The sequence below is a fragment of the Nomascus leucogenys genome, chromosome 24 (assembly GCF_006542625.1).
Source record: "Nomascus leucogenys isolate Asia chromosome 24, Asia_NLE_v1, whole genome shotgun sequence".
Classification (NCBI taxonomy): domain Eukaryota; kingdom Metazoa; phylum Chordata; class Mammalia; order Primates; family Hylobatidae; genus Nomascus; species Nomascus leucogenys.
The window spans coordinates 7,477,494-7,497,444 of NC_044404.1; the positions used below are offsets into that span (position 1 = coordinate 7,477,494).

General features: G+C 53.6%; 2 protein-coding genes across 7 annotated transcripts in view; one reads left to right on the forward strand and one right to left on the reverse strand.

The window, feature by feature from the left end:
* Positions 1-528: 528 nt before the first annotated feature.
* THAP3 (THAP domain containing 3) lies at positions 529-11,392 on the forward strand. 6 transcript variants are annotated; one of them, XM_003274252.2, is made up of 6 exons: positions 529-612; positions 808-947; positions 4,034-4,226; positions 6,117-6,182; positions 8,236-8,340; positions 8,636-9,414. In XM_003274252.2, the coding sequence occupies exons 2-6, from the start codon at positions 874-876 to the stop codon at positions 8,915-8,917; spliced, it is 720 nt and encodes a 239-aa protein (XP_003274300.1). In that variant the 5' UTR covers positions 529-612; positions 808-873; the 3' UTR covers positions 8,918-9,414. The 6 variants fall into 6 exon arrangements, 5 of the variants coding, with proteins under 5 accessions (XP_003274300.1, XP_012353890.1, XP_030661320.1 ...); XR_004028432.1 differs by adding an exon at positions 9,856-11,392 and having other exon boundaries at positions 546-612; positions 8,236-9,291; XM_012498436.2 differs by having other exon boundaries at positions 546-612; positions 6,120-6,182.
* Positions 10,001-19,951, reverse strand: part of DNAJC11 (DnaJ heat shock protein family (Hsp40) member C11) — a 69,422-nt gene continuing 59,471 nt past the window's right edge. The window contains exons 11-16 of the mRNA XM_003274260.4: positions 15,706-15,861; positions 14,109-14,178; positions 13,257-13,314; positions 13,008-13,150; positions 11,927-12,056; positions 10,001-11,517 (exon numbers count right to left, since the gene is read on the reverse strand). Of these exons, the coding sequence (XP_003274308.1) occupies positions 11,492-11,517; positions 11,927-12,056; positions 13,008-13,150; positions 13,257-13,314; positions 14,109-14,178; positions 15,706-15,861 (583 nt within the window). The 3' untranslated portion in view covers positions 10,001-11,491. The remainder of the gene's footprint in view (positions 11,518-11,926; positions 12,057-13,007; positions 13,151-13,256; positions 13,315-14,108; positions 14,179-15,705; positions 15,862-19,951) is intronic.

A 19,951-nucleotide genomic window follows, 5' to 3' on the forward strand; every position in this document is an offset into this window, starting at 1 on the left:
CTCATTGCAACTTCCGCCTCCCAGGTTCAAGTGATTCTCCTGCCTCAGCCTCCTGAGTAGCTGGAATTACAGGTGCCCACCACCATGCCCGGCTAATTTTTGTATTTTTAGTAGAGATGGGGTTTCACCATGTCGGCCAGGCTGGCCTTGAACTCCTGATCTCAGGTGATCTGCCTGCCTCGGCCTCCCAAAGTGCTGGGATTACAGGCGTGAGCCACTGTGCCTGGCCAATTTTTTTTTTTCTTCTCACAAGATGACGCCTTCCCTATAGCCTGCTTTTGAGAAAGCTGCAGCCTCCTCAGAGTTTCTGCAAAGTCTGAACTGGAATCTCCCTCCACTTCAGTTGCCCTTTCTGCCTCTTCACGTTTGGGGGTTCCCTGTGACCAAACTTAAGGCAGTGAGCTGTCTGGCCTCTGAACTGACACCACCAGTGGCCAACTAGTACCACCTCCAGTGACGTCAGAGGAGTCCAGACCTATTCACAATTCAAAGCCCTAAAAACACTGAGGGGTTGGCCGTTGGTTTCCAGTTGTAGAAGCCTGTGAATGGCTATGCGTCCTGGTTGGGTGCTCAAAGCAAGGTGGTGAAAGGCGACCGGCATTGGCGAATGGGGTAAGACTTGCACAGGCCCAAGGCTAGGAGTTGGGGTTTCGGGCCTGAGTTGGGGCCCGGAGCACCCCTTGACGTGGCGCCCCGGGTCCCGTCCGACCCTGGGGAGACACCGGTGGCTGGGATGGCAGGATGAGCGCGCCCTGGAGCCGAGCCAGGCCCGTCACCACCTCCCGGCGGCCCCGCCCCTCCCCGCAGGTCCCTCCCCTCTCCGCAGGCCCCGCCGCCGCCATCTTTGTTGGGGGCAGCCGGGCCTGGCTCGAGATGCCGAAGTCGTGCGCGGCCCGGCAGTGCTGCAACCGCTATAGCAGCCGCAGGAAGCAGCTCACCTTCCACCGGTAAGAGGCGGGGACCCGGGGACGCGGGAGGCCGAAACCCGGGGCCCGCGGACCGACTCCGAGGCCTTGGCGCGCCGGGCGGGAGCGCCTGGGAGGCCCGAGGGTGTGCGGCCGCTGGGCCTGGGGACAGGCCAAGGTCCTGGGCCCAGAGGGGCTGGCGCCGCCGCGCCCGCCGCGGAGATGCGAGGAGGGGCGGACGGAGGGGCAGCGGCGCACCTGGCGGGGCCAGGGCCGGGACGCGCAGGGAGCGGAGCAGGTGTCTGCTGAACAGACGAGCGGGCCGCGGCCAGGGTTTGCTGTGTCCCTGGCCCCTGCAGCCCCAGCCGTGCGCGGTCCTGAAGGGAGCCCGGCACCTGGGCGGTGCAGTGGAGGAGTGGAACCCCCAGGGGCGTCCCGGCAGTGGGAGGGGACTTTGCAGGGTCGTGGGAGGATGCTGGAGACTTTGGAGTCTGCTCCTGCACTCGACCGGCCCGGCCCGGCCCAGGAGCAATTGTCCTTGGTCAAAGTTGCGCTTTCTCCAAGGTCCAGTCACGGCACCATTTCGCTACCCACTTTTGGGCACATCTCCGAAGGGCGGCTTGTGCTCATCGTTCCCATTCCCTCTGCTCCCATTGCTCTGTTTTGTGATAAATGCTTTGCTTGAAGTATACGTAATGTACGTGCAGAAAAATGCACGAATCATAAGTATACAGCCCGGCGAGTTTTCCCCAAGTGAACGCCACTGAACTGAAACGTTACCAGCTGGGCGCGGTGGCTCCAGCCTGTCATCCCAGCACTTTGGGAGGCCGAGGCGGGAGGATCGCTTGAGCCTGGGAGTTCGAGACCAGCCTGGGCAACAGAATGAGACCCTATCTCTACAAATAATTTTAAAAAATTAGCCAGGCAAGGTGGTGTTTCCCTGTAGTCCCAGCTGCTGCTCGGGAGACTGAAGGAGGAGGATCGCCTGAACCCAGGTTCGAGGCTGCGGTGAGCTATAATCTTGCCACTGCACTCCAGCCTGGGTGACAGAGTGATACCTTATCTCAAAATAAGAAATAAAACATCACTACCCCCGAGAAGACCCCCCACCTGGATCCCCTCCCGGGCCCTCCTCTCTCCTGCCCAAAGGGAACCCTGCAGTTCATTCGCTTTCGTTGCCACATAATATACCATTGAATGGCCGGGTGCGGTGGCTCACGCCTGTAATCCCAGCACTTTGGGAGGCCGAGATGGGTGGATCACCTGAGGTCAGGAGTTCGAGACCAGCCTGACCAACATGGTGACACCCCGTCTCTACTAAAAATACAAAAATTACCCGGGCGTGGTAGCACGCACCGGAAATCCCAGCTACTCAGGAGGCTGAGGCAGGAGAATCACTTGACCCTGGGAGGCAGAGGTTGCAGTGAACTGAGATCGCACCACTACACTCCATCTTGGGCAACGAAGGGAGACTCTGTCTCAAAAAACAAAACAAAAAAACCTCGTTTGGGCCAGTTTTGGTGGGACTTGCGTTGCGGTGCATCTATCTGTTTTGCCTCCGTCAGGTATGTACCTGGGGATGGAATTGCCGCGCCTTCTCACTTGAAGTCGTTCCCTCCACTCCCACGAGAGCTCTGTCACATCACTAGTGAGCCTTGTGATGCTAATCGACTCCATAGCATTTTACCCAACTGACCCCTGAGCCTGGGTCACTTTTCCCACAAGGCGTCTGGTACACTTCTTGGCCACAGGTGTCTCTTTTCAGTCTCCTTTGCTGGATCCTCCTTATTCCCAGCACTAAGTGTTGGAGCCCTGGGGTGTGGGCCATGGCCCAGGGGTGGCTTCTAGCCACACTTGCTCCCCAGGGGCCCATCTCACTCAGGCTTATCGGTTCCGCAGTGTTGGCCTCCACACTGACATCTCCAGATGCGTGTGGCCGCCTGTCACCCCAGCACATGGAGAGCCTAAAAAGCACCTCAAATTTAACTCCTGACATAAAAAACAAACTTCTTTTTTTGGAGACAGACTCTCAATTTGTTGCCCAGGTGGAGTGTAGTGGTGCAGTCTCTGCTCACTGCGACCTCTGCCTCCCTGGTTCAGGTGGTTCTTGTGCCTCAGCCTCCCAAGTGGCTGGGATAACAGGAGTGCGCCACCATGCCAGGCTAATTTTTGCATCTTTAGTAGAGATGGGGTTTCACCATGTTGGCCAGGCTGGTCTTGAACTCCTGAGTTGAGGCAGTCTGCCTGCCTTGGCCTCCCAAAGTGCTGGGATTACAGGCGTGAGCCACCATGCTCAGCCGCTACAAACTTCTGATCCCCTTAACCTGCCGTCCTGTAACTTAATTTTATCTCAAACATGAAACTCCTTCCTTCTCAATTTTACCATCTACAGGCAAACCTTACTGCGTGGCTTTCAAAATACATCCAAATCTGCCCTCTCATTACCACTTCCTGCCAATGCCTGGTCCCACAGCAGCCAGGGTGGACTCAGGTTCCATCTCACCTCTGTCTAGAGCCTCCAGGGACTCCCCAACTGCTCAGGGCCCTGTGTCACACAGTCCCCACTCCCTCTCGCTGTCTCAGCTGGACCTGCATGAGTGGCCGCTCCTGCTGTCCCTTCTGAAGCCTGAGTCGCTTGTGCTGCCACTTCCTGCGGTCTGTGCTCAAACATCACCCCTTCAGCTGCCTCTCCTCACCACCCCAGGGCTTCCCTCTATCTGTTCTCTGGAGCAGCTGTCATCCCCAGAAGACACTGTCCACATCTGTGTGGCTCGTCGCTGTGCCCCCGCTCCAGAATATCAGCTCTTGGGGGCGAGGACTGTCTCATTACCCCCCATCCCCAGCACGAAGAACAGGGCCCGGCTCCTGGTAGGCTCCTGGCAAACGTAGCATCGGAAACAGCTCACTTGGGCTCTCTGGCCATGCTCGTGGTCTCGGGTTTCCTATTAAGAGTGCTTTAACAGCTGTGACAGAAGCGTCCAGAAATTAGATGTGATTTAACAAAGCGAGAGGACTGAATGTCCACAGCTGTCGAAGGAAGAACTCTGCAGTGATGTGAAAATTCCGAATGACTCTGAGGCGCTGGGTCCAGCCTTGCTGGGCCTCACACCCCCTGCCTCTGCCCTTAGGTTTCCGTTCAGCCGCCCGGAGCTGCTGAAGGAATGGGTGCTGAACATCGGCCGGGGCAACTTCAAGCCCAAGCAGCACACGGTCATCTGCTCCGAGCACTTCCGGCCAGAGTGCTTCAGCGCCTTTGGAAACCGCAAGAACCTGAAGCACAATGCCGTGCCCACGGTGTTCGCCTTTCAGGACCCCACACAGGTAGGAGGGCACCGCGCCTCTGTCTGGTCACATCCAGCCTGCATTGTTTACCAGCAGTTGGGGGCAGTGGGGGTGGCGGCATGTGCAGGAAAAGCCAAGGCCAAGAACTACAGTGACAACAGCACTGTCATGCCTCCAGGGTCCATAGCCCTGTGGCCCTGCTGGCCATGACCTCGGCTTTAAGAGAAGTCATAAATTAAAGCCACTTTAAAAATGAATTATTCTCGGCCGGGCGCGGTGGCTCACGCTTGTAATCCCAGCACTTTGGGAGGCCGAGGCGGGCGGATCACGAGGTCAGGAGATCGAGACCACGGTGAAACCCCGTCTCTACTAAAAATACAAAAAATTAGCCGGGCGTGGTGGCAGGCGCCTGTAGTCCCAGCTACTCAGAGAGGCTGAGGCGGGAGAATGGCGTGAACCCAGGAGGAGGAGCTTGCAGTGAGCCGAGATTGAGCCACTGCACTCCAGCCTGGGTGACAGAGCGAGACTCCGTCTCAAAAAAAAAAAAAAAGAATTATTCTATGGCTGGGTGCGGTGGCTCACATCTGTAATCCCAGCACTTTGGGAGGCAGAGGTGGGTGGATCACCTGGGGTCAGGAATTTGATACCAGCCCGGCCAACATGTTGAGACCCCATTTCTACTAAAAATACAAAAATTAGCTGGGTGTGTTGGCGGGTGCCTGTAATCCCAGCTACTTGGGAGGCTGAAGCAGGAGAATTGCTTGAACCGGGAGGCAGAGGTTGCAGTGAGCTGAGATTGCCCTGGTGGAGGTGGGATGTGTGGGCCTGGCTCAGGAGAGGGCTCACGAAGAGTTGGATGCTGAAGCCTTGAGATCGGATTCTAGGCCACAGGGGCACTCACGTGGATTGGGCAGGCAGAGCAGTGGTGGGACAAGCCACAGGCCAGCAGCTCCCTGCATTGGTGGATTTATCGGGAGAGGAAAGGGATCCGTGAGTGAAGAGTGGAGCCGATGGAAAGAACAAGGCGGCCACGTAGCAAACACGCCCAGAGCGGCTGCCTGGGAGCCCCTGCCCCATCTGTCCTCCCCAGCACCCTTCCCAGATGGCCTCATGCACTCTGCCTCAACCTCTTCAGGTTGGCAGTCCCTTCCTTCAGGAAGCCCTTCTGGACCCTCAAACCCCAGCTTGCCTCTGACCCCTTGCTGCCCCTCGGTCTTCCTGGCCCCTGTGGCCCCTGCTGTCCTTCCTATTTCCCTCATTGGTTTTGTCTTCTCCCCGGAACAGAATCTCCATGAGGGCAGGGGCTGCTTTCCCTGCTTCAGGCCCCACACCCAGGACGCTGCCTGGCACAGCCCAGGTGCTCGGGGTATGTGTCCATAGATGAGCACTTCAATCACCTTCACGTATTGTGATAACGTTTGTCCTGGAAAGATGACACTTGAGCCACCGGGAGTGGGGACGTTTGTCACTGTAGCCCTCAGTGCTTCCAGTGCCAGGTTGGTGGGGAGAAGCTGGGTACGGCCTCTGCCAGCTCTGCCTTGTGGGCCCCGCCCCAGTCTGGCCCAGGGGCTGCAGGTTCTGCGTCAGTGGCGCCTCGAGTGGTGAGCTGGGCTTCTGCCGCTTGCTGGCGGTCATGGGGCCAGGTGCCAGGCCCTGGGGTGACACGTAGGAAGTAGATGGGTCCCTAGCTTTACAGGGACTTATTCAGGGCACTCTGACCGTCATTTGAGGACGTCTTTGGAGAAAGAGAAGGGCACCAAGTGGGCAGTGTGAGTTGGGTTGAGCTTCAGGTCAGTTTCATTTAGCAACTGTTCGTTGACTGTGGCATGCAGGGGGCCGAGCAGCGGGGACAAGCATGATGCCCGAGGTCTGCCCCCAGCTCTGAGGGTTCTTGGGAGTCTGCATCCACTCTGTGTGTGTCTCTTGCAGCAGGTGAGGGAGAACACAGACCCTGCCAGTGAGAGAGGAAATGCCAGCTCTTCTCAGAAAGAAAAGGTGAGTGCACCGGGCCAGGTACTTGAACGTTTAAGTTATGCTGTGGGTTGAGACAGGGAGGCGGGATTTTCCCAGCAAGGCCGGCCTGCAGGGCTATCGCCTTTCCTCATGTGCCAGTTTGGATTCCCTGTTTTTCTGGAGGGAAGGCCCAAGCCTCTCAGCTTCCTTCTTTTTAATATCAAAGAATCTCAGTTGCTAGTAGGGATGGTGCCTGATTACCTTTTTCTTTTCTTTTTTTTTTTTCTGAGACGGAGTCTCACTCTGTCACCCAGTCTGGAGTGCAGTGGCGTGATCTCGGCACACTGCAACCTCTTCCTCCCAGGTTCAAGCAATTCTTCTGCCTCAGCCTCCCGAGTAGCTGGGATTACAGATGCCCGCTACCTCGCCCAGCTAATTTTTGTATTTTTAAATAGAGACGGGGTTTCACCACGTTGGCCAGGCTGGTCTCGAACTCCTGACCTCAGGTGATCCACCCACCTCAGCCTCACGAAGTGCTGGGATTATAGGTGTGAGCCACCGCACCTGGCCCACTTTTTTTTTTTTTTGTAGAGATAGCATCTTGCTATTTTACTCAGGCTGGTCTCAAACTACCGGGCTCAAGCCATCCTCCCACCTCAGCCTCCCAAAGTGCTGGGAGTATAGATGTGAGTCACTGCGCCCAACCTTTTTCTTTGTTTTTGAGACAGGGTCTCACTCTGTTGCTCAGGCTCTGTACAGTGGTGCAGTTATGGCTCACAGCAGCCTCAGCCTCCCAGGATCAAGCCATCCTCCCACCTGAGCTTCCCAAGTGGCTGGGACCACAAGCATGTGCTACCATGCCCAGCTAATTAAAATTTTTTTTTTTTTTAGAGATGGGGGTCTTGCTGTCTTGCCCAGTCTGGTCTCAAACTCTTGGATTCAAGGGGTTCTCCTGCCTTGGCCCCCCAAAGTGCTGGAATTATAGGCGGGAGCCACTGCACCTGGCTGTGCCTGATTTCTTAAAGTTCAGTTCCAGGGCTGGGCGAGGTGGCTCACGCTTATAATACCAACAGTTTGGGAGGCTGAGGCGGGGGGATCTCTTGAGGCTAGGACTTTGAGACCAGCCTGGCCAACATGGGAAAAACCCCATCTCTACTAAAAACATAAAAATTAGCCGGGCTGGGTGCAGTGGCTCGCGTCTGTATTCCCAGCACTTTGGGAGGCCGAGGCAGGCGGATCACCTGAGGTTAGGAGCTCGAAACCAGCCTGGCCAACATGGTGAAACTCCATCTCTACTAAAAATACAAAAATGAGGCTGGACGTGGTGGCTCACACCTGTAATCCTAGCACTTTGGGAGGCTGAAGCGGGTGGATTGCCTGAGGTCAGGAGTTCAAGACCAGCCTGGTGAAACCCCGTCTCTACTAAAAATACAGAAATTTAGCTGGGCATGCTGGTGGGTGCCTATAATCCCAGCTACTCTGGAGGAGAATCACTTGAACCCAGGGGTTGGAGGTTGCAGTGAGCTGAGATCGCACCACTTCACTCCAGCCTGGGCGAAAGAGCGAAACTCCATCTCAAGAAAAAAAAAAAAATTAGCCGGGTGTGGTAGGATGTGCCTGTAGTCCCAGCTACTCAGGAGGCCGAGGCAGAATTGATTGAACCTGGGAAGTAGAGGTTGCAGTGAACCGAGATCATGTCACTGCACTCCAGCCTGGGTGACAGAGCTAGATTCCGTCTCAAAAAAAAAAAAAAAAATTAAGCCGGGCATGGTGGCGGGTGCCTGTAATTCCAGCTACTCAGGAGGCTGAGGCATGAGAGTCGCCTGAACCCTGGGGGTGGAGGTTGCAGTGAGCCGAGATAGCACCACTGCACTCCAGCCTGAGTGACAGAGCGAGACTGTCTCAAAAAAAAAAAAAAAAAAAAAAAAAAAGTTCAGTTCCAGGGTGTGTGCTAGGGAGAAGCTGGCTGTGGAGGGGCACAGACCCTGGAGCTGGTCCCTGGCTGTTGCCACTCCCCTAGAGGGACAAGTAGCAGCTGCGGGAGGGCCCTGCATCTGCAGGGCTGTAGTGCCTGACTCTGCCCTGCTGTTCCCAGGTCCTCTCTGAGGCGGGGGCCAGAGAGGACAGTCCTGGGAGAAACATGGACACTGCACTTGAAGAGCTTCAGTTGCCCCCAAATGCCGAAGGCCCAGTAAAACAGGTAAGACTGAGTGCAAAGGTGGTCTGTGGTTGGACACAAGATGACTTGCTCCAAGCAAGATGGGAACCAGTGAGCACTCACCGTGAGACCTGTGTGGCCGAGGCAGGGTGTGCAGCCTGGGTTTCAGAGCTCCCCAAATTCTCCACCATGGTGTGGGCACATCTGGATTTTGGGACAGCAGCCAGGAGCGTCCAGCTGCCCTGGGGTTGTGCTGGGTGCGTGTCTGGTGGCCTGCTCACCATGGCCCACCTCCTGCTGGTGATGCAGCTCTCATTTCTCACTCCCCTGTCCTCAGGTCTCACCACGGAGGCCGCAAGCAACAGAGGCTGTTGGCCGGCCGACTGGCCTTGCAGGCCTGAGAAGGCCCCCCAACAAGCAGCCATCTGATCACAGCTATGCCCTTTTGGACTTAGATTCCCTGAAGAAAAAACTCTTCCTCACTCTGAAGGAAAATGAAAAGCTCCGGAAGCGCTTGCAGGCCCAGAGGCTGGTGATGCGAAGGATGTGCAGCCGCCTCCGTGCCTGCAAAGGGCACCGGGGACTCCAGGCCAGACTTGGGCCAGAGCAGCAGAGCTGAGCCCCACAGGCTCCGGACGCAGAGGTGGCAGTGGCATCAGGGCCGGCAGGGCTTTGGAGTTCTGGCTGTGGACATTTTTGTCTGCTGTGGACACTGAGAAAGTTGGCCATGAGGCCTGCTTGGCCGGGGATCGAGACAGTAGCCAAGCTCCCTGGCGAGAGCCCCGACACCGTCTGGCGGATGTTTAGAGGCGTGGCACTAGGGTGCACATCTGTGAGCATGACAAGCTTATCCTCCCATGGTAACAGAAGTCCAGGCTGAGGCTGATTCTGGACGCTGTCCTTTCAGCACATGCAGGGCGAAGATCATTGGAAGCCGGTGTGGGAGATGCTCCTCAGGGAGGAAGCTGTGTGAGGGAGCCGGCTCTGTGGCGGGTGAGTGGTCCCCTCCTCCATCAGCCTGGACGGTCGCTTGGGGTTCTAAGGAGTGACTCCTGTCCCGGCCTGTTGTGAGGGGGCAGTGTAATAAAGTCTTTCTATACGGTGTCGCTCCCATCATTTTCTCTAGTGCCATGATTCCTTCTGCTAAGAAGACTGACTTCCATGGCCGGGTACAGTGGCTCATGCCTGTAATCCCAGCACTTTGAGAGGCCAAGGTCAGGAGATCACTTGAGGTCAGGAGTTCAAGACCAGCCTGGCCAACATGGTGAAATCCCATGTTTACTAAAAAGATAAAAATTAATTAGCCAGGCGTGGTGGCACACACCTGTAGTCCCAGCTACTTGGAAGGCTGAGACAGGAGGATCAGCTGAACCCGGGAGGCGGAGGTTGCAGTGAGCCGAGGTCGCACCACTGCACTCCAGTATTGTCACTGGGTGACAGAGCAAGACTCTGTCTGGAAAAAAAACTGACTTCCTATTTTTTCTAATTTATAGCTTTAGTGAATTAAAGAAAACAAAAGTTCTAGCCTGATTTCCTAACTTGGGGTCTATTTCTCAGGCAATGTTTAATGTAGAAAATGGAACCCTAGCTTCACGTGAAGCCCTGTGGTTGAAGGAGGAGTGAAGGATGGGGAGGAGGCCTCTGGGGAAGGGGTTCCCTCCCTCCCGAAGATGAACACACGATACACGGAAGAGCGCCAGCCTCTGCTTTCAGGAAAGGTTTATTGTGGTGAGTGCCTTCTGTATAGTCGACTGCAAATGAAACGCAGAGGATGGGTGCCCAGAAGCACCTGTGGCAGAGGTGCACGGGAAGCCCGGGGCCCAGGCTCATGCAACATGACGTCACCGCGGCTCGGGCCATGGGGCCGTCAGAGAAACCTTTTTAAAAAGTGGAGATGAATGTTACAGAATTGGACAACCTGAACTGCTTTTCAAAACCAGAGGAAGGAGGTTCTTAGCCGTTACTCAGATACCAGTGCTGGGGAGGGAGGCCTGACTTTAGCAACAGCTGTGGGTGGGCTGGAGGCTGGCGCAGCTTGGGGCCCCCAGCGCCAGCTGTCTCAGCCACCACCTGTGCAGCGCTTGCTCTGAGGGGTCAGCAAGAGCAACTGATGGCTGCCACTTCCAGGACCCATGAGACAGGCCTCAGGTAACTTTACTGCAGCCAAAGCCCAGGCCGTGGAGGGGGTCCTGGCTCCGCCGCATTCTGCATCCCAAGTGGGCACGTGGAGGAAGGGTCTGAAGGAAGGCTCTGGAGCACAGGCCCTGGTGTTCTGTGAGGACGCTGGACCTGCAGTGCCACCTGCTGGGTGCCACGGGCCAGGCCTGGGGTCCACGCCTCCGGGTTGGATGCGTCTGATGTCTTGCCAAGCGCCTGGTCCTGTCCTCTTGAGCTGCCCTTGCCCAGCACTGCACTCTGGAGGTGGGTGGTGCAGGCGGTGGAGGGACACAGGCCAGCTCAAGCCTGCTGGTGGCAGGGCGTTTTCCCACAGGGATAGGGGAAGCCACCTATGTCAGGGCTAGGCCCTGGGATCGGAAGTTACACTACCCTGTCCCAAGCCGAGGGGGCCGGTGGAATGATTTGAGCAGCTCTGGGAGTGGGGAAAAAAGACTAATTTCCAAACCCATTTGTTCTCAGATAAAAAGCAGTTTTATAAATCCGCAATCTGCTCCAGATTCAAGCAGTAATATTTCAGCAGGAGGAGGCGGTCGTGGGAAGTCAGCGCAGCAGACGCTTCCTGACCTGGAGGCCTGCCTGCTTTTCACGTTGCTTCCCATGTTCAGCATGGACTGCAGAAGTGGCTCACGCTCCTGTGGTGAGGGCAGGGTGTTCCACAAACACCTCCAGACCCAACCAAGAACTACAGAGTGGCGGGCTGCGGTCAGCACGCGTGCTCAGGGAACCCGGCGGAGTCAGGGCCAGGGCCCTTCCCTCTAGGAACTGGTCCTTGGGAAAACAGCCATGGGCCAGGCTGCAGTCTGGTTCCCAGTGGGGCTGCCTCAGTCCTACCCCCAGCACCCTCAAAAGCTGGGGTGTCTGCATGTCCCTTCACATAATTGATAATGGTACCACCTCCTATAATAATAATATAAAAGAAAAACATCTGATGTCTGGGTTTTTTCCCTGTTTCCAAATTTGTAGACTCCCAGGAAAAGATTTTTTGCGGTCTTTTAAAAATCTGGTTCTTGGCAGTTTATCCATCTGTATCGATCCTGTGGGCTGTAAAGGAAAAGACAGACACAGGCGATCAGAAGGTGGCCGTTCCCATGCACCTTTCTACTGATGGGGCTCAGCAGTCACCCGGACCAGCAGCTGGCTGGGCCCAGGCGAGGCAGAGCACCCACTGCTGAAAATCAACTGCTTCTGGAACGTGGAGGTCTGCTTTCATCCCCCGCCACTCAAGCCGCAGTTTCCAATGCCCTCACTCTAATTCTACCTGTGAAAGCGCCCCAGCCCCCTTTTTAGGGCACAAATCATGGGCTCTGAGTGAATCACGGGTCAAGGGCTAGTTGGCGTCTCTGCTCCCAGGCGGGCAGCTGAGGAAGGTGGCTGGCAGCCCACACACCGAGCAGCCGCTTCGAGGTCCCCGCCCCCGTTAGCTGGTGACTGCGAAGGGACGGCTACTCACACTGCTTTGGTATCCGGAGGGCCTCACTGTCCAGCACCATCACTTGATGCAGGACGCCCCGGAACTGATAGAGCACTTTCAGGTTCTTCTCTTCCCCCACACACGGGTCATAAAAGCCAGGCAGCCCAGCCTGTAACAAACAAATTGCTACTCTCAATACTCCAGACGGTCTAAGACCAGCACTTCTCCTTACTACCACCGGAGGGGCAGTGTGCACAGGCTCTGACATTCCCTGGGAAGATGCAAACTTTGGGGCTTGAAGAAAAAGAAACAAGAATTTGAAAAAGTTGCCAAGACTTGCTTCTTAATAAAGGCCCTATCCTCACACTAAGACAGGGCCACTAGACAACTTCTAGGGTGCCAGGAGCTCTCTGGCCTGAGCTAACCTGCATTTTCATCCTGGATGGTCCATGCCCCAAGCCCCAGAGGCAAGACACACATGTTACAAGTGACCTCATGCTCTTTCTGGAATGAAGCAAAAATAAACAGAATCAAATGCCATGAAGGCAGGCGTGTGTTCTGTTTGCTGGTGTGGCTGGCACACACCAGGGGCTCAGTAAATCCTTACTGAGTGAGTGGTGAAAGAAATGACTGAATGAAGCGAATAGCTCCAATGTGGGTAGTACTCTGGAGCTGGGCAGCATCCCATGCAGTAGATGCTGATGACGGCAAAGATCCCACTTTAAGGGGCCAGGCTGTCCTTGTCAGATTGAACCTATTCTTCAAACCATTGTTTGTTTGTTTTTTTTTGAGACAGGGTCTTGCTCTGTCACCCAGGCTGGAGTGCAGTGGCACAATCACAGCTCACTGTAGCCTCAACCTCCTGGGCTCAACCAATCCTTCCACTTCAGCCTCCCGAACAGCTGGGACAACAGGCGCATGTCACCACGCCCGGCTAATTTTTTCTCTTTTTTGTAAAGATAGGGTTTTGCCATGTTGCCTAGGCTGATCTTGAACTCCTGGGCTCAAGCAATCCATCCACCTTGGCCTCCCAAAGTGCTACGATTATAGGCCTGAGTCACCACGCCCAGCCTGTTCAAATCTGTGAGCACATGGCATGTGGTGGCTGGTGCTGCTGTACCTTGGAGGCCTCCGTGAGGATGAGCTTCGAGTCCTTCACCAGGCACTGCAGGGGCACTGTCACGTCAATCACCTTCACCTTCTCGCTCTTCCTGCTCTTGTCATTGACAAACTTCCCATACCAGGCATTGACGATGATGAGGCCTAAGGGCAGACTCCGAGTAGAGGAAGGGCTCCTCCAGGCACCTCCCTGTGTGGCTTAGAGACCCCCAGTGCCCACCCTGGCCCAAGCGAGGACACATGTTCTCACCCATTCTGGACTCTTCTGCCTCAATTATCCTTCGGACAGATTCCTGCATCAGCCGGACCTGCCAGAGAACAAGGATGACACAGTCAGGGCCCCGCCAGGCCTGCTCTACCTCTGGTCAGAGGGCCACAGGCAGGCAGTCTTGTCCACGTCAACATACCTGCTCAGGGCCTGGAAAGGAAGGGGGTGGGTGCCCTGACAGCTCTGCTACCCAAGTGGCTCACTCTGAAACTCCTAGACCTAGGGCAGGCAGCTCTGGGTCAGAAGGTAAGAAGCACCTGAAACGGCATGACCCTCCCATGGCTACCGGTGGGAGCTCCCTTTCTAGGGATCATTAATGCGTGGGTGGGATTTGTTGACCCAGTAAAAAAACATTGAATGCATTGTCAGCTTTAAAAATAAAGAGATTTCACAGGAGAAGCTGGAATCCTAGCTCCTCTTGAGAAAGGACCTGTGTTCTCCTGTGGCGCCATTCTGCTGGGCATAGCTGTGCCGCCCCCTCAGACAGGCATGTGCTCGCCAGGCCACGCACATGGCCCGTGGCCGCCTGGCAGTATGCTCGCCACTTACCCAGGAAGCCTGCTCCCTCCTGCTCAGTAAAAGGCAGAACACTCAGAGGGAAGAAAAAGAGGCCAATACTCACCACTTTAAAAAAGCCCTTGTTATGCCTTTGGAGGGTAATTATCTTTAGGGCAGGGACTGCAGAGCCCAGTATCGCATCCCACAATAAAGACTAAATGGAGAGCCAAGTTGCTGGAGAAGAGAAGTCTGACATCTAAGGCCCTGAGACCAACATGTGGGGTGTGGAGTGTGTCCCCTACAGCCCTCACTTAAGAACAGTGGGGCAGCACTCACAGCGGACTCCGCCTCTTGCTTCTTCTGCAGCACATCGGTGGCGGCGCTTTCCCTCTGCTTCTCCAACTCCCTTACGCGAGAGGAACACAAGCCCCACGTTAGTGTGGCGCTGCCCAGCTTCCAGCCAACACAGCCCCTCCCGTGCTGGACCGGAGCCCAGCAAACAGTCTGTGATCTTACTGGAGTTCAGTTCTAGAACTTTAAAAAATATTCCCACGACAGTCTCAGGCAAGTCTGTTAGTCACAGGCTGGCAGCTTTCATTTTACCCTTAGATGGCTCTGCCCCACCTCCTCACTGAGCTGACGGGACACCGACTGTCAGTCTCTTTGGAAAGAAGACCCCACCACATGAGAATTTCAGGAGATCCCACCAACCTTGTGGGATTATTTTTTTTAAATTTTAATTTTAAAATAGAGATGGGGGTCTCACTATATTGCCCAGGCTAGTCTCGAACTCCTGGGCTCAAGTGATCCTACTGTCTCGGCCTCCCAAAGTGCTAGGATTACAGGCATGAGTTGTTAAATAACACTTTTGGTAGGAACAACTAATACCACTTTAGACACATAGATCTGCTTTCCTGTAACAAAGTATGGGCCTTGGGGTCAGCATATGCCTGTCCTCCCTTCTGAGAGAAGATTGGGCCAGCACATGTCTTGTTCTAAGCCTCAAGCCTCGTAGGGAATTAGGATTCTGAATCCAAAGGCCAGATGGGCCCAGAAGAGGAGATTCATTCCTTTATCTGAGATTCTCTAAGTGCAATGCTTTACTAAATGAGATATTATAAAGTAACAAATCTATACCAGCTTTCAGTTTTCTGTAGAGATGCTTGCACTAATAATTTAGGTTTCATGGCATGCCCCAATGGATTATCTAAGAAACTGCAAAAAATTGCGTTTCTATGACTTTCAAGACTATAGTTAATGCAGGCCCCTCACATAAGAATCCAGAACACATTCCTCTTAAACTCAGTGCCGGGAAAGGAAAAAGGAAAACTTTTTATTTCTTGAGGCCATGGTTTAGAGGCTCAACACTTTTTTTTTTTTTGAGACCGAGTCTTGCTCTGTCACCCAGGCTGGAGTGCAATGGTGCGATCTCGGCTCACTGCAACATCCGCCTCCCAGGTTCAAGCAATTCTCCTGTCTCAGCCTCCCAGGTAGCTGGGATTACAGGCACGTGCCACGACGCCTGGCTAAATTTTTCTATTTTTTAATAGAGACAGGGTTTCACCATGTTGGCAGACTGGTCCTGAACGCCTCACCTCGGGTAATCCACCTGCCTCAGCCTTCCAAAGTGCTGGGAATACAGGCATGAGCCACCACGCCCAGCCGAGGCCCAACACTTCTATAAACTCCAGTCCTTTCTAAGAGTAAGAATTACAAATGAAGAGATAACAGCAGTCCAACTACTGACAATGATGAGAAATAGTTAACATTTACCAATCGTGGCCCAGACATCAGCCTAAGCACTTTACATGCACTAATTAATTCAAGTTTCCTCATCACCTGACGCAGGAGGCTCTGTTACTCTCTCCATTTTAAGGGGGAGGAAACTGAGGCACAGGCTGGCTAGTGACATGCCCATGACGTGTCAACTCACTTCTCTTTCTGAGCCCTGAGGTATGGTTTGATGATCAGACGGTGCATGGCAAAGTAGACCACTAGAGGCCCCACGGTGGCGTAGAACACGGCGCTGGGCAGAAGCTGGTCCGTCAAGTGAATAGGGAAGAAGTATGTCTGACTGGCCCTGTTGAGCCTGGGGAAAAATACAAAAAAAAAAACAGCCAAGATGAATCAGGTTTTCCAGGGAAGGGCAATGGGGTGTCAGCTACAGGAAGAGAACTTGTGCTGCGTACAGCTGCGAGTTAAAGGAGTCTGCAGTCTGCTCCTTTCACAGTCCACCGCCTTCTGCTGGCCTCCCGTTCCAAAGTCTGGCTGATGGATCTGACGCTGTGACAGAAGAAAGATCCCAGGATCTGCTGACCTCAAGCCAAAGCAACAAGAGGAACACTTCACAGGGTCAACGTCCCCTACAGGTGCATTCAGTCATAGGCTGGAGAGGACAGGAATGGGCTCCTCCAGATGTCACTGGAGAGTCACATCTCAGTCCTTAACTGAGGTTTCCAAAGAAGTTGGTGAAGAATTCAAAAGTTAGTCAGTTAAGAAGGTTCTGCTTCCAGTGGTGGCTGAGTAGCTTCTATTGGACCAATGTGTAAACTCTGGACCACATATAAAAAATTTGGCCAGGTGTGGTGGCTCACGCCTGTAATCCCAGTACTTTGGGAGACTGTGATGGGCGAATCACCTGAGGTCAGGAATTTGAGATCAGCCTGGCCAACATGGTGAAACTTCATCTCTACCAAAAATACAAAAATTAGCCGGGCGTGGTGGTACCTGTCTGTAGTCCCAGCTACTTGGGAGGCTGAGTGAGGCGGGAGAATCGCTTCAATGCAGGAGGCAGATAGTACCACAGCACGCTAGCATGGTCAATAAAAGGAAAAGGATTGAGGATGCATGGACAGAATCTCAGAAACCCGTGGAAGAGTGTTAAGTTTAATATATTGGTAATTAGAGCCCCAGTGAGGAAAAGGAAATTTACAGATTCAAGAAGTTTAGGAAACCCCAAGCATGATAAATACAACAAAAGCCTTATCTATGTACATCACAAACTGCTGAAAAGCCAAAAAAAGAAAACATGTTGAGTAGCCACTGACAATAACTGACCACACTCTTCCAGAATAAAAGCAATTCCGGAATTGATAAAGAACACTCAAAACTTGGCCGGGCGCAGTGGCTCATGCCTGTAATCCTAGCACTTTGGGAGGCTGAGGCAGTAGGATCGCTTGAGGTCAGGAGTTTGAGACCAGCCTGGCCAACATGGTGAAACCCTGTCTCTACTTAAAATACAAAAATTAGCTGGGTGTGGTGGTGGGCGCCTGTAATCCCAGCTACTCAGGAGGCTGAGGCAGGAGAATTGCTTGAACCTGGGAGGTGGAGGTTGCAGTGAGCCGAGATTGTGCCACTGCACTCCAGTCTGGGGAACAAGAGCGGAACTCCATCTCCAAAAAAAAAAAAAAAAAAAGTAGATACACACACACACACACACACACAAACAGAGATAGGTTAAATGTGAATGGGCAAAAAAATAAATAGTAAGCATAAGAAGGCTAAAAAAGCTATATAATAACAGATAAGGTAGACTTCAAGACAAAAAGTATTTTTTTTTTTTTTTTTGAAGTGACAGGGTCTCACTCTGTCATCTAGGCTGAGGGGCACAATCACAGCTCACTACCACCTTGAGCTCCTGGGCTCAAGTGATCCTCCTGTCTTGGCCTCCCAAAGTGTGTGTGCCACTATACTGAGCCTTCAAATATTATCTGAGGAGAGATGGCTGACGCCAACTCTAATCTTGGTAAGTGATTTGGCTTTTGTTTCCAAAACTGAGCTATGATCCACTTTTATTCACTCACTGAGTTCCTCTCAAGTACTATAATGGGTTTTAGGTTCTAGAAGTGCAGGTGAGAATAAAATGGACCAAGTCCAAGAGCTTATGTCTGATGAGGAGTGGAGGAGATGGCCCTTCAGGTGGAGACTGGTTCTCTGGAGACTAAACATGGTAAACATGGTGGGGGAGATCACCTGGGGCAAGGGAAAGGGCTACTATGTTATACAAGGTGAATTAGGGGTCATTTGAGCAGAGAGCAGATACCTACAGGGAGTGAAGGAAATGGCCACATATTTATCTGCAGACTGAGAAACGGCAAAGGCCACCTCATAAGCAGGAGGGGGCCTGGTGTGTGCCAGGAATAGCTCCAGGGGACCAGGATGGCTGGAGTTGGGGTAGAGAGGAATACTACATCACGCAGGGTGTTGTAGGCTCCAAAGTGTCTGAAGGGCTTTGGCCTCCGCCTGGAATTGAGGGAATCTCTGAGGTTTTAGGCAGAAGACAGACGTGAACTGCCTTCAGTTTTAAAAAGGACTCTCCTACGGAGAGCAGACACACAAGGAGGGAGACGGGTTCAGTGGGGAGGCTGCTGTGTAACTAAGACAAAGATGTTGGCGGCGGTGAGGTTGAGAAATGGCCAGACTGGGGATACTCTTTTGGAGTACATGTTCAGGAGATGATTTTGAGATATGTCTGATTTGAAGTGTGGGAGAGAGAGAGATCGAGGCTGACTCCAAGGTTTTTGGAAAGAGCAAGTAGAAGGCCAGAGCTCTCATTTATTGAGATAGGAAAGGAGGCTGGGCGCTGTGGCTCAAACCTGTAATCCTAACACTTTAGGAGGCCGAAGCGGGAGAACTGCTTGAAGCCAGGAGTTCAAAACCAACCTGGGCAACCAAGTGAGACCCTGTCTCTATAAAAATAAAATAAAAAAAGAGAGATAGATGGGAAAGACTTCGGGCAGAGCAGGTTCTGAAGGTTCTACGTTTCTGGAGGCACAGGGAGGGATCGAGTTCTGTTTGGATACGTGACATTTGAGATGCTGTTAGGTATCCAAGTCGAGATTAGGAAAAGAAAGCTGGACAAATATATGAGCTGGAGATTAAGGGGGTGGTCCAAGCCGGCGCTTGCAACGTGAGAGTCCTCAGGGCATGAAAGCCACGAGGCTGGACATGACCTCTTGGGAGTGAGTCTGGAGACAGAAGGGCTGTGCCCTGCAGTGGTGCCTCCATTTAGGAGTTTGGGAGACAGACAGCAGCCATCTGGTACGGAAAGCCAGAGCAGGGCATGGTATCCTGGAAACTCAGGGCAGAGAGGCCGTAAGGGCAGGACGGAACGGCCACCACAACAGCAGGTGCAGAGACCAAATGAGATGAAGAAGAATCACCCTCTGATCTGCCACAGGAGGGAGGGTGCCCCACTGATGACTGAGAAAGGCTGATTCTGGAGAGGGCTGGTTTTTCTGGAGAGGTCTGACTGGAGCAGATTTAGAAAGAAAGAAGACGGATGCAAGCAAAAACAGACAACTTTTTTTTTTTTTTTGAGATAGAGTCTTGGTCTGATGCCCAGGCTGGAGTGCAGTGGCACCATCTCGGCTCACTGCAAGCTCTGCCTCCCGGGTTCACACTATTCTCCCACCTCAGCCTCCTGAGTAGCGGGGACTACAGGCGCCCGCCACCATGCCCGGTTAATTTTTTTGTATTTTTAGTAGAGACGGGGTTTCACCGCGTTAGCCAGGATGGTCTCAATCTCCTGACCTCGTGATCTGCCCACCTCGGCCTCCCAAAGTGCTGGGATTACAGGCGTGAGCCACTGCGCCTGGCCAAAAATAGACAACTCTTTTGAGGAACTAAGGAGAGGACAGTGACTAGACTCAGGTGGAGCAAGGGTGTGTGTGCCAATGAAAACCCCTGGTGAGAGGGATGAACCGACATGGCAGCTGCTACTGGAGATGCTGTGCCCGGGTGATAGCTGCCAGGCCAGTGACTCCAGGAGGCCTGGGCTGCTAGGATGCATCCTGTGACATCAGGCGAGGCTGCTGGGTGGCTGCTGGAGCTCAGACGTACACCTCACTCACTCGGTGTTCGAACTATACACTCCTTGAAATTTGCTTACTCAGCAAAGACACAAGCAACTGTATTTTTTTTTTTTTTTTTTTTTTTTTGAGACGGAGTCTCGCTCTGTCGCCCAGGCTGGAGTGCAATGGAGCGAACTTGGCTCACTGCAAGCTCCGCCTCCTGGGTTCAAGTGATTCTCCTGCCTCAGCCTCCTGAGTACCTGGGACTACAGGCACCCGCCACCACCCCCGGCTAATTTTTTGTATTTTTAGTAGAGACGGGGTTTCACCGTGTTAGCCAGGATGGTCTCGATCTCCTGACCTCGTGATCCACCTGCCTTGGCCTCC